Source organism: Coloeus monedula (genome assembly GCF_965178545.1).
Source record: "Coloeus monedula genome assembly, chromosome: 2".
Classification (NCBI taxonomy): domain Eukaryota; kingdom Metazoa; phylum Chordata; class Aves; order Passeriformes; family Corvidae; genus Coloeus; species Coloeus monedula.
The window spans coordinates 8195919-8210121 of NC_138782.1; the positions used below are offsets into that span (position 1 = coordinate 8195919).

Genomic DNA, 14203 nt, shown 5'->3' on the forward strand with positions numbered 1-14203 from the left:
TTTGCTGCTGAGAACTGCTGCCACTCCTCTTTGAGGGTTGATGCTTCAAAACCAGAAAAGCCATGTGCCTTGGGCTGCCCTAATGATGCGCTGACGGATGGGAACCTGATGTGAACTTGCTTTCAGATGGCTAACTGCAAAGTCTTACTGTCTGGCAGCAAGACTTCAGTGCTGTTGCTGAAAAGCAGTTATTTTTGTTCTAAAATTTTTCAGTGGTTACTAGAGGTTATGAAAGGCACCTGGTGCAGACTGACTATACCTAAGTTAGAAAATGATCTATGACATGGATTTCATATAACTGATATTCACAATATGGCCTAGCCACACACACTCTTCTCTTGTCTTCATGGATGCATCTATGCTCTTTCTTTCCCTGATCCCACTGCATCCTATTCCTCTAGTGGGAAATTAAAGCCATCACTCCAAGATATTGCATTCTGTTGTTCAGACTATGGTTATGAAACAATCCTCTCTAGGATTATCAAACATTAAAACCAACAGTTGCAATGGTTTGCTTTTGCACCAGCAGTGCTACTGGTGTGCATTCATGCCTGTGAAAAAAGAGAAGATTTTCCTTTTATCTTCCAGTAAGTACCAAATATATTCTGAATGAGTTCTGAAGTCCATCTCACCTAGATTCTGCTAAGAACAGTATTTACCACGACACTGTCAGAGGCAATCATTCTTCAAGAGCCAGGCTGATGAGCAGCTGGATTTAAAGCTCCTTTTAGAAAGCTTTGTTGTTAAGGATGTTGTAAGCTCATGTCTGTGTCTAATAATTTCCTTTTAGTAATCACTTCGAACAAACATGTATATAGTAGTTTTGAAAGCTCTTTATGACTGGTGTCAGCCAGGAAAAAAATCAAACACTTGCCCCACTTGATAGGATTTTTGCAATAGAGACATCAATTTACCTATAACTAGCATAGGTTCTCTCAGTTATATAGGAATGGGGCAGTGAAACAAAGACTCATGGGGAGTATTTATGAAGTTCATACTGAATATTCAGGTGATGAATAAGCTAAAATCTCATTAAAACATTTCTGTCCTCATGACTTCAAGGAAAACCTCAAGGTCTCAGGCAGATTCAAACATTCTGTTTGCCCACATTTGATGACAAATATTTTGAGGGTTTTTTTCTTCTCAGACATTTCTACTGCTGGCTTCCACCAAGGTGTTAATTCAAAAATTAATAAGACACTTAAATAACAAGAATTAATCTAAGTTCAAGAAAAAGGTGCTATTTCCCTTATTTCACCTTTTCCTTAAGAACCAGATTCCTGGAGTCATGTCAGCTGAATGTTACTTTTAAAGGGGAAAGACAGCATGGCTAAATTTAGAGCCTTATTAAAAAAAACCCCAAACCCTAGAAATCATCACCTCCAAAGGAACTCAAGTGAAAATAAAAACTAAAAAACAAACAAAAGATTTGACTTCTAAGTTAATCTAATTCTGGAAGGTTAATTTTGGCTGAAGGTAACAGCAATATTTCAGCCAGTTCAGTGTCTGCAATACGTTCCCCAGACAGTTCTACAGATTGGACAGCAAAACTGAATTATGCAGCTCATTTAAGATTTATTTCTGCCTCTTGCATTAACACCTATCATTGAATCCTCATCAGCAGACATCAGGAAGTGAGGAGGTTAAGGACAATTATATTATTAATTTAAAATAAATTGAGTGTGTCTATCTTTTAAAGAGGTTCAAAGTACCAAGAAAAAAGAAGAGCAGAAGCAATGCCAAAAAGATGTATATGCTTCTACAGAACTCGACATAGGCTCACATTACCATAGTTACAGGTTGACTTTCATTCCCTGAGCTCTGTAAGTGGCAGCAAAAGATAACACATGACTCCTACTGACTGCTGAGCTTTATTTCTAGATCACAGGATATTCTGAGTTGGAAGGGACCCACAAGAACCAGTCCAACTCTTAATGGAATGGTCCATCTGGAGATGGAACCCACCACCTTGGTGTTACCAGCACCACACTCTAACCAACTGTTGATCCCTAAAAACCCCATCAGGGATTTTGCTTGTTTCTCCCTTTGCTGTCTGCAAACCAACCTGAGGAAATGTAGCCCTGAGAACAGGGAAGAGGAAACAGGGAACAGAGACAAGGAGAACGACTGAGGCTGGGGAGAGTTTTTGTTTTCCTTTAAGCAACAACCTGTTTGGATTTTGTCAGCATAACAGTTGTTTTTTCCTAAACACACTGGTGACAGCAAGGGTAGGAAAGACAGTCTAGTGGGTCCATGACTGCAAGGCTTCTGACCACAGAGTCAAGAAACACAGCTCAATCTGCTATGTCAGCTTAGACTCCTGCCCAGTTTCTCTTGGCTGCACAATGGGAAAACTGGGCTAAGAATAATCTTCATTACCACAACAAAGCAGAAGTCTAAGAGAAGAAAAAAAGAATAGTCAGGGGAATTGATATGATACAGAAATGCAGTATCCAAAGTAGCTGGGATTTCAGGAAAATTTCTTTTTAGTGTCATTAACAGACCTATCAACTCACAAAGGAATAAAAGATATTTGAGTTAAAACAGGAGTAGATACATTCACTGACTCAAGTGCTTCCTTTACAAAGCTCTTGCTTAAAAAAATATGAAAAACTGAATATACATTATCTGAACTCACTAAAAAAAGGATCCTATGCTCTTACCTACTGATTTCTATTTGCAAGAAAGGATAGATACACACTAACTTCTGTTCATTAACTTTAATCAAAAGAATTCTTGGCTGTTTCATTTAAGGCAGATTTAATCAAGCAAGGTTGGCTCTGAAGTGAAATTACAGTATTTAAACTGCAGAACAATTAATGTAGAGTTTTGCCCTGATGAAAAACTAAATTAATAGATTGCAATAGGTTATTTTGGGTAGATAATTTAAAATAAAATTTAAATGTTTTCTCTTAAGATGTATAGGAAAAAACTTGCACATTATTTTCCTAAGCTCTATGGTAATGTCAAATACAGTTCAAAAGACTTGATATTATACCAACAAACACCAAAGCAAAAAAAAAGTGTTTACATTGCAATTACGTATCATGCTGGAGATCAAAGTTAAGTTCTCAGGTTCATCTCACAGAAAAGTAGTTCATATAATGTGCTTTCTTACAAACAAGGCATTGCAAAGTGTGGATACAAAAATGCTGTTAGCAAGGAATTTTCCTGCTGCTTTCTAAGCCCGTGGGATACTTTTCTCTCTCACAGAGAGATGAGCAGAAGTTCTATAAACTATGAACACCTGTGACCTTGTAGAACTATGTTTATTTCAGTAGAAAAATATTTTGACAGTGGATGTTTAGGATTTCTAGCCAATCCACCCAGGGGGTGGCTGATCCTTTGTCCAATTAGACTATGAAGAAAAAGTCTATAAAAGAGTTTGTAAAATAATTAAAGAAATCAATCTTGCTGCACAATTCCTGCCTGCTGGATTTCTCTCCTCCTCCCTACAGCTGCAGGATACAGTAATATTTGATAAAGTAATAGTGAAGCTTTTGGTTAGTCAGCATTTGTACCAGCTAGGATAAATAAAAGAACTTAATGTTATACACAAACTTGGAACTTGCTGGGATTTTAAAATCACAATCCTTATAATTTGGAGCTCTCTGGATTCTTTTACTCCAAGTAATTTCACCTTCATTATGATGAAATATGCCCACTTCTAAACCCAGGCTGACATAAGGTAACGCTTCATCTCAATCTTCAAACAAAGCAAACTGCAACAGCCAGCCCCCCTGATTATAGTTGTCTGGAAAGGTACCAAAAACCCCACTGCTCTTCTCGGTACTTCTACTGTGGCAAGAATCCTAGAGATGACGTGTAGGAAAAACTAAATTCTTCCTAAAGTGTCTTGCAAAGGGTCAAATCTAATTAAGCACAAGGAAAACTGCAGTTGCTAAGAGATCACCTGTGGGAAGCACTGAACTAGCCAAACCTATTTCAATGCAAAAAGCTCAGGAAAAATGATATGGAGTTTCATATATTCAAGGATATTCAAGATGCATGAATACCTAATGTAAAAACTGGAAGAGCAAAGCAATTTCTTTTTCACCACCACTGGGACAACCGCTCCACTAATAAGCTTACATTACAGAGCATTTGTTCAGAACACTTATTGGACTGGTATTTCAGGCTGTCATTTATTTTTAGTCAATAAAATTAGCTCAGATGTTGAATAAAAATATACATTTGTGTTGGTCTGGTAACTCTGCTTTGCCTTTTCTAAAAATCCTGTATTAGCCATTAGCTCTTGACTAATCAAGTGGAGCAACCAAAAAAGCTTTTATACCCTACTACAGCTATACCAACACATCATCTGTGAAGCTTGAAAGAGATTGCAAAGGGTTTTCAGCAAATCAAGGTACAGGATCAGGTGTGAAAGTCAACTGAATACAAGCCATGTTTGTACTTGATACCAAGGTCTAACACTCTTACCTTCTACCTGACCAAATTCTCATGTGAGAAGCATGCTACAGTCCAAAAGCCAAGGACCCAAGTCCCTCACTGAGACAATCCGTCCATTTACTACTTTCCAGTTAGTCCACTGAAGTATGATCAAGGCTCACACTGGACTGAAAGCCACAAGGCATGAACGGACAGTATTTGAAATAGAACTGATGCCTGGGCCATCTGCCACTACTGCAGCATAGCTGCCACTTTCAAAGCATAACTCAAGATGTTCTTTGAGCCTTCAAAGTATTACGTGACTTTGGAAACCATCACTGCTTAGGTGGTTTCCCTCACTCTTCACCAAGGAGGCTGCAGCTGCGTGAGCTAAAACTCTCCAGCCGTTGGCAAAGGCAGAGCAAACCACTGCAAAATATGTAGTGAAAAGAAAATACCATGATTAGAGATCTATACATCAGGGAGTTTTGATCAGCTTGTTATATTGAATTCCTCATGGCAAGGATAGTAACATTTGCTTGGCTCCTTGTCCTCTTTATCTAACTTGCCCTTAGCCACGGGGGATCTTCAGTTTCTCAACACTGTGAGTTGTCTGGACTACTGAGTGGAATGGCCAAGGGGCATATGGCAAAACATATTCATGTGAACAGTTGTCATATATTATTATGCTTGCAAAACATATAGGTAATAAAGTTTTAATGACCTATTTTGTTAAAATAGATACAATTTAATTTTAAGTTAGAACCTGGCTATATAGAGAGCTGCAAGTACTACATGGCCATGATCAAAGCATCGCTATACAGAGCAATTTTAACATTAGAATAATTACAATAAAATCTGTTCGTAAACCAATGAAAGGCCAGAAAGATTAAGGGATTAAATTTTTTACTGGTACAAAAATATGCAAATTGAGTACTAGACTGGAATATGAGCATGCCTTTATGCTGTCTATCCAGGATGTGAAAGAAAAAAAACCTCATTTTGTGCTTCATGTAAGACAGCCTCACATCAGAAGTCATTGGGAGGATGTTTTGTTGGTAGATCAAAGAAAAGGTGAAGTGCAGTGAAAAATTACCTAAGAAAATATTCCAATTGTAAGCAATCTACTTTTATATTCATTTCTCTAAAGCACTACCTAATGCTATTTTAGCTCTACAAAGAATTTAATTCCTACTGACTTGCATGATCAAGTAATGCCCAAGTTGCTATAATATAGTTGCAAGGTGTACAGTTTAGTCTTTGATCATGACTCTTCTTCCTTCCCAAAACCCCACCTCCTGGCCCTTGGCTGCAGTAAAACATGCATTAACATAGAAATATAAAGACCTAATGTGTGATAGGAGTTCAAAATCATGGCGTCCACACAGCACTGTAGAACTAGCAAAATAAATAACGCAAACCCTCAAACTCAATAACTTTGTGCACAATAAAATTAATTTTTAAAATTAATTGAAAGAAAAAGAATATGTTCAGAAAGTTGGGTTACAAAATAAAACTCAAAGATGCCTAAATATTGCTTTCCTTCTGTCATGAGATATTTGGATATACTAACTATGGTAAAATAGTAAATCTCCAACTAACAAATTGCATTTAAAGTCATGTTTTTACTAATCTCATCTTGCACAGATACAAGCTGTCTACAGTGAATACTTACCTCACCCACCACCTTTCCCCATTAAATACATGTATCTCCTGTGAACATCTCCAAAGAGTTCCTTTTTTTTTTCTAGACTAGGAGTAATTTATGTTTTAAGAGATGTTTCATTACTTCACAATGTACTGCTGCCATCTCCTGTGTTAAATGAGGCAGCAAGTAATTTGGTATTTACAAACAGGCTATTTAATGTTGATCACATGGGAATGGTTTTTGTTGGTCAAGCAGGGACTACTCCACCTAAACACACACCAGAAGCCTGTTAAAAAGCTGGTATTACCTCTAAGTGACACCGTCGTTCTGCAATCACTCGCTCATCCTTGTTTCCAAAGAGCTTCTTTGGAGGGAATTCTAAAGTGGCAACCTGGAAGACATTAAAGGATGAATCAGCACCAGAAGTGACAAGCTCAAATGAGAAAATTCTGTTTAAACTACAAAGCACTAGGAAGAAGAAACTGCCAAATATTCATGAGCTACACTATATGCTATTAGTAAATATCACATTATACATTTCTACTGAGGTTATTGCAATCTGCTCTGTAGTATTGCTACGATAACAATGCATTTTGTCATCAGAGAGTGACTGAAAGAAAATTTAGGAATTGGACTGCCACTGTTTGCCCATATAAATATTAAAAATTGCCAATCCAAATGTGAGGACATAGCATCAAATAGGAAGTAAGAACAATTTCTGCAGGAAGGTGTATGTTAAAAGACTGCATTTAGTCTCCCAAAATCTGTGGTCTCCAACTCTATGGTGGTATAATTTGTTTGGTTTTAATTATGTTCTATCATAAATGTAAGATCATTGGATCTAAGAATGATCACTGATGTCATGCTCTGGGAGATGCATTGCTGGACTCCAGCCATCACCTGACCTGAAGCTTTTGTTGTGCCCTGAACTACCACTTCTTGTAACTCAGCTGTAGCTCAATCCTATTCCAATGTGTGTCCACGCTGGAAGCTCATAGCTTTAATTTCTGAAGAGAATTCCCACATGCAGGCAAAGTCCTGCTTTATCACACCGAAAATGAGAACAAGGCAATGGCATAACTGCTAAAAACAACTATTCAGATCTCTACTTTTAGTTCTTCCAGAGAGGTGTTCAAAGCTATCTCCTAATTTCTTTTTCCATCCTATGGCGGGGGGGAGAGGAGGGAAGAGAGAGAGAGAGAGGGAGGGAGGGAGGGAACTGTCTCCCCTTTTTGCACACCAGTAAATAAAATGCTTGAACTAATTCCAGCCAGCTATATCTGGAAAACACATAAAAGACTCAAGAGTTGGTAACAAGTACCACTGAACATGGTCCGCTAAGCCACTGATGGGAACAATCCAAAAGAAAGCAAGTCCTCTCCCCATAGTTTGTGTTTGCACTTAAAGGTAAATCAAACCCATTTTTTTCCCAGCACTCATATCATGAGATAGAAATATGCAACCTCCCATTGGCATTGCTGGAGTTGTTTTGCAGGTCAAATCCCTATGTAAAACTGGCTCCTGCATTAACTCCCCAGGTCATTTGATGATATTGAACCAATAAAAAAGATGCATCATTTTCTAGTCTATCAGCACATACAGGACTGTAGAGAATTTATGGCTGGTTACAAGGAGCAGATACATACTGATTTAAATGAAGAGCTCCATTATTAACACTGAATGTAAGCATCTTTAAAATAGAGAGGAATTCTGCAATACAAGTAGTTTATTCCCACTCTCTGGTTCAACTCCAACTTCAATAATTTTAAAGAAATGTCTAGACATCTTAAAACGATAAAGGTGATGTGGGGCACCAGAGGAGATGGAAGAGATGTCTGCTCTCCATCAGTCTTGCCAGTATGACCCAATTATATTCCTAAAATTTCTCCAACTATATTCTTCTCAGTGTGCCTGCTTCTTCATATTGGCAGGACAAGCAGTACACAACCAAATAGTATCATATAATTATGTCCTGAGGACTTATTTCACTGCATTACTCACTTCTTCACCTATACACAATTATAAGTGCTAATATTTTCAAGGACTTCAAAACCCCATATCTGCAGAAATTGTATTTTATTAGATAGTATTGCATCATGTCACTACCAGGAACAAGCAAGGTGAATTAACTACCACCACAATCCCCTCCTGGACATAGGGAGATTGTTTTTATATTTATTTGCTAATAAATACTTCCATTACAGAATTTTTAAATAGTGTCTATTAAAAACCAATTAGTACAATGAACCTACCACTACGGCATCCTCAGACCTACTCTCTGGAGTCAAAGCAAGATCTTACAGCTAAAATCAGGAATGATTTCTTTATCTAAATTAAGTTCCATCTGAACAGGAATTTGGGGACTAATTCTACATAACTTTGGGATAAGCAAGTTGTTTTCCTAAGCTTTCTGGATGTATTTTAGAAGAAAACCGGTTGTGTTTTATAAAATGAAATGTGTTTTGCTTAACACTTTCAAACAGAAGTAGCTACTCACATTGTTTTAATGTTTAACTCCCAAATCACTACCATGCACATGAAACCAAACCAAAGTCCATTACTACAGTCATTAATTTAATATGCAAGACAAAGGTCTCAGCCAGTAAACTTCGCTCTGCAACGTTCAAAGTCATAACACATACCCTATATGAAAATCATGAGTTTATTGCTGGTAAAGGTGTGGGGATCTGAATACTTTGTACATTGTAAAAGCCATCATGCAAATCAGAATGTCAACATGCTGAATTATTCTTGACATACACATATAAAGTTATCTATGTTTGTAATATGCCAGTGTTGCCAGTATGTGTACAGAATATACCTATTTATACATATATGTCACTTGGAAGGATTTTTCATCCTCCAGAGGTATGTTATAAAGGACTAATCAATTACTGCAGATGGCATCTCTACAGGGCCAGATGCAGACGTTACACAAACCTCAGGCCTGCTGGAACATTTCTGTGCCCCACACTTTCCCAGTGGACTATTTCCATTGTACAACAAATGACCACCCATCTACATGACAGAAAATCCTCCAGCCACGAATTTCATCATCACTTCAGCAATTCAGTTATTTCAATGGGTTCTATTCCACTACATGCCAAGAGTCTAATGCCCACCAAAATGAGAAGGAGACACTCAAAATTCTGCAGGCTTGAGTTTCAGGCTATCCAGACACTTAATGCAGACATGACAGCACCATTTCCCACCTACTCTGCAGCTTGAAAATTATCTTTGCAACATAAGAACTGGACGCATCCATGCAGCAAGGTGAATTATGCAGTCCTCTATGCGACTGAAATTTCAGTGTAATAGGAAGCCAGTCCATTGTACTATATTTATATAAAAATACACTATTAGTATATTTACCAGAGATAGTGTGCTTATTATATGTGTGTGTATATATATATACACACACACACACACCATTTATCTTCGACACTCTGACTTATAAAGTTATTACTTTAATGCAGGAAAAAAAATGTTGGTGAAAGAGTCCCACAAAGATACTGAGTAACAATAAAACATTCTCATCTCATCATAATTTTGTTTTATAAAAAATAAATTTAAAAAAGCTCAGTAGCACAAATACACTGAAATAATGATGTTGCAATAACTGTCTATAGAAAATCCTCTGTCCTAATGTACTATTTGATATACAGACTCTGAATGCAATTGTGTGAGATTCAGCAAAGCAAGGTTCAACAGAAATTTGAGGTTTATTTAAAATACTTTACTCATTTAAGCCAAAGTGCAGTAGCAAATATTTCAATAAATTCAAATTTTCCTATTAGTGGTGCTACAGCACCTTTATGAAATTGCACAGTAACTTCATTGGAGATAATCACTGCTACAGGTTGATGCACACAGTACAGTATGTGACTGAGCAGCATTTGTTCTGGCACTGAAATATGTAAGAGATCTTGCAGGTATGGATTTTGTATCAAGATTTTTGCCCTGGCTCAAACACTGTAAGGGAATTTCACACTATCCAGATTCAGGAATATAAATTATTCTTTCAGAATTAAATGTTTCTGTACCCTCCTGCTCAAATTAATTCTTCAAGGGTCTCACCTTGACTACGAGATGAACATTTTGTGACAATGCAAGGTGTAACAGTGGGACTCTACAGGTAGCAAGGTAAAAAATTCTCCTTCCATGGAATTTCTGAAGCACACCCCTCCCTTCCCTGTCCCCCTTCCTGCAGTGGCAATGGAAGCATTTGGCAGGCAGTCTTTTTTGGCAGGGATGTTTTGTCATTTTCTAGGGCTGCTGATGAGGTGATGTATTTTCTGTCAGGGGAAATTAAGAGGCATATTCCCCAGCCTGATAGGAAGAGAGGGCTTGAATGATTTCCTGAGAAGCTTCTGTATGTAGCATGCAAGATTTCTAATTTTTATTTTGACAGCAGAAGCATCTCCCTACTATAATTAATCACTGCATCGCTGCAATCCAAATTTCATTATATCCATTAGAGTGTGCACACACATGCATACTTGTACCATGGGCAAGGCTGAGACTATGCTTGGACCCAAAAGGCAAAGGCAGATGATATATTTTAAAGTAGTACAGAGAGACCTCAACACTGCATACCAGCACTCCTAATGTCTTTTAGACATTAAACTTTTTACAGTTAATGCTATTTATCCTACCTGGCAATCGTTGCTGGGCAGTAGCAGTTGTAGAGCGGCAGTCATTTGCAATTTACTCCTTAATTTACAATAAATAAAGGCCATGTTTTATTTCTGGGTCTTGTATTACTCAGAGGCATGTTATTCGTCTGTCTCAGCAATATTATCCGTAAGAAACAATAATTATCTGCCACAATGGAGTACTTGTGAGTTAGTACAATCAAATTTAGACAGTATTAGGTCCAGTCCTCAAGGGGAAGGTGCTTCATACCCAGCACATGTTATTCTAGTAAATTTTACACAGCTAAATTAATTCCTCTATTTCTCCCATATTCCAGTCAGGAGACTAGTTTTTAGCAGGAATTTAATGCTGTAAGAGCAGATGGCAGAACAGTAAGTTATCCTTTTATTTTCTATCACCTATTCTATCTTACATACAAATCTGACCTTAAGATTCTGGGAACAGCACATACCTAACACCATCTATGCGGAAGCAAATCCTTTCAAAGTGAAACCATGCTTCATAGTCTTCAACTACTGAGCCTCAGGGAGAGATGCAAATTTGGAGACTGGCCTTTTGGAAACCAAGAGAGTGAAAATGAAGGCTCCAATACCATGAAATGCTGTGCCTGGGATGGGGTGCACTCTCACTTCAGAACCTTTAGGAAAAATAGCCATCACCATTTGAAGGGTGTCCTTTAATTTCTGTTATAATCTGTTGGAGACTTTTCACTGGCATTATGTCTGCTGGGGGACCTGCTGGATTTAATTCTGTTCAGGGATTTTATGGTACAGCAGAATAGAACATGTTAATGAAAAGTCTTGTACAATACTTTGCAGATGATATTTCAATATAGAGTGGACCAAAGTAGAATACCACATAATACACACATGAAGGCTTGTCACTTCTGAAACATGAAATTGTTCCAAGTGTTATGCTCCCTAAACATAAAAAATTCCATTTTCTGACATCAAGCAAAAATCTACAGGATTGAAACATCTCATTATTTTTTGGCTTGTACAGTCTATGTTTTCATGCCTACAATAAGGTAAAAGGCTTTTTTTAGGAAGAAAACCAGGGCATTTTAAAGAAGAAAAACAGGGCATTGATGGAGGCTGAGTCATCTTTAACCTTTTATCCAAATTCTCTTTGTACTTCAATGTTTTGATACATTTAAATGGGGGGGAAAGGGGGGGGGAAAAGAAAATTAAGGAAATGGTAACTATTAAAACTAAGAAGTCAGTCATCTTTAATTCTCATGTTATTTTTACAACTCTGAATTTTCTCATTTTTCAAAGAGTAGCTCTGGCTTTTGATCCTTTGTACCAGAAATCTCTGTCACAGATGAGAAAAATCAAAGAGAAGAACATGGCACTGGTTCATGTGCGAAACTGGCTGGTTTTGCAGCCGCTGCGGCAGCACCTGACTTGATTTTGCAGAGAGTAACGAAACAAAAAACTGTCCTACTTTTAGTTTTTGAAGTTTAAACCAAGTAACTTAAGCTTCAACTTCTCAAGACAGTAAGACTCCCAGAGTCTAAAGAAACTAGACAGAAGCTGTATTTTTAACTAAGAACTTGCACCAAGTATTTAGGGATTTGTCAAGGTGAAAAAACAACAAACAAAAAACCCAAACAAACCAAAAAACCCACCACAAGCTTAATTTCTATATTTTTATTTATATTTTGCCTGAAATAAATTACCTTTTCTACACATTTTCATAAGAAAGCAGTAGGCAAAGGTAAAAAGTTAACACTTACTGGGCAGATTAAAGGCTGCTTTATAAATTCAGAAAACAATCAAATGGAGATCAAAGAGAAATAATTTGATATACTATCCACTAAAAACGAAACCAACAAAATAACATACAAAAACACCTAAGTCGTATTTTCAGCTGATATAGCTCCAACTGTTTAAAGTTGAGTGAAGAAACCTCTAAACGTATTCTCTCTTAAACAAAATAGTAACAGTCCTCCATTGCATAAGTCCTTCAGTGCTCTCCCAACATGTATGCTGCAGGTAAGTCATGCCCTCAGAGGACAGAAGGATTAAAGACATTATTTTCCATTATCAATTAATCAGGGAGAGGGAATATCCAGGGAATTTTTTCTGGATATTCAGATTGTCATCTTCTTTTCCTTTTCTAATACTTTCTCTTTACTTTTTCCATCTCTCCCAACATGTTCTTCCCCCACTTTCCAGCTCCCCAACTTGCCTCTGTCTTAATGCTATGCTTTCCTCCATTCCTGCATGACCTACCTAATTCTTTACCTTACTCTACTGGGCCATTTGCAATCCTCCCTACTATCTGCCAGAAGGGGAGAAGGATTTGATATTCTCAAGAGGCAGCATATCCAAGGACAAGCCAAAACTCAGAGGTGGACCCATGTCAGCCTTCTAATGGAGTGAACTCCCTGGAGAAGGCTGAACAGCAGCAACAAGTCATTATTTATTATAACAAACAAGGGTAATTAACATCCTAAACTGAAGAAAACTCAAATGACCAGGATATAGGAACAGGAAAAAGGATGTAAGCAACCTTGCTCCTACACAAAGGGTCTCTACAGAGAGGTCCCCAGTACCAATCTAACAGTCAATCCTTCACTGTCTTTGAGGGGAGCAAACTCTGCTCTCAAGGTCTTTGTAGTGTTTCCAAGAGCCGAGGAGCTGCTTTAGGTTCATCCCTGCTGTGTCTCAGCTCCCAGGCTTACATGCTTACAGCTTTCTGTTGTTGTTTCTCCTTGCTACTACAGGCTCCAGGGCCTGGATTTCACTCAAACACACACAAGGGAATGAGCATCTCCCTCCTTCCTAGGGTAAGTCTACTCTGAAAAATCTTAAATAAATTGGTTGGCAAATATTTCACTTCTGACAAATGCAAGAGATTGCAGCAGTGTACTAGAGTTTTGGTTTTGGGGTTTTTTGGTGAGTTTTGCGCCCGATATTTCCTGTACACAATTTATGCCACAATTTGGTTTCTAGTCTCTTTACAGCACAGCCTTTTCTCTTGCAAGAAGCTGCTTTGCCCCACGTACATGAGAACATTCTTTTCTTTCTGCTATCCATCCTTTTTGCTCCATGCCAAAGGTTTACCTAACCACAGGACTGGTTTAACCTTTTCATTTCTGGCTGGTAGGGGCAACTGCCAGTTTGCACGTTGCTTTTTGCTTGGCCCCTAATGCCAGCAGCCCAGTGAGCCAGGTCTGCTTTATCCCCTTCAGCACACATCCCATTGAGGCCAGAGTGCACTGGAGACCTGCCAAGCAGGAAATTTGGCAACTTCTCCACTTTACTTAGACTGGTTACGACTCCTTGCTTTTTTCCTACTTATCTCACTGGAACATCATGCATATCTATATCTATATCTTCAGCTATATATCTATATATATATATCTCAGTACCAAGAAGCACAAGCACTTAAATCTCTTCTCATAAATATATGCAGTTCTGTTGCAAGTCAGGATGCTGTGACTAACCCCCAATAAATTGGTATTTACCAATAAATGAGCATCTTCTCAGGACACACAAGCTC

General features: G+C 37.9%; 1 protein-coding gene across 5 annotated transcripts in view; it reads right to left on the reverse strand.

Moving 5' to 3' along the window:
- Positions 1–14203, reverse strand: part of LOC309584915 (kinesin-like protein KIF16B) — a 171854-nt gene that overhangs the window by 17613 nt on the left and 140038 nt on the right. For all 5 annotated transcript variants that reach the window (XM_082301249.1, XM_082301248.1, XM_082301250.1 and 2 more), the window contains one exon: positions 6345–6428. In XM_082301249.1, coding sequence (XP_082157375.1) covers positions 6345–6428 — 84 coding nt within the window. The remainder of the gene's footprint in view (positions 1–6344; positions 6429–14203) is intronic.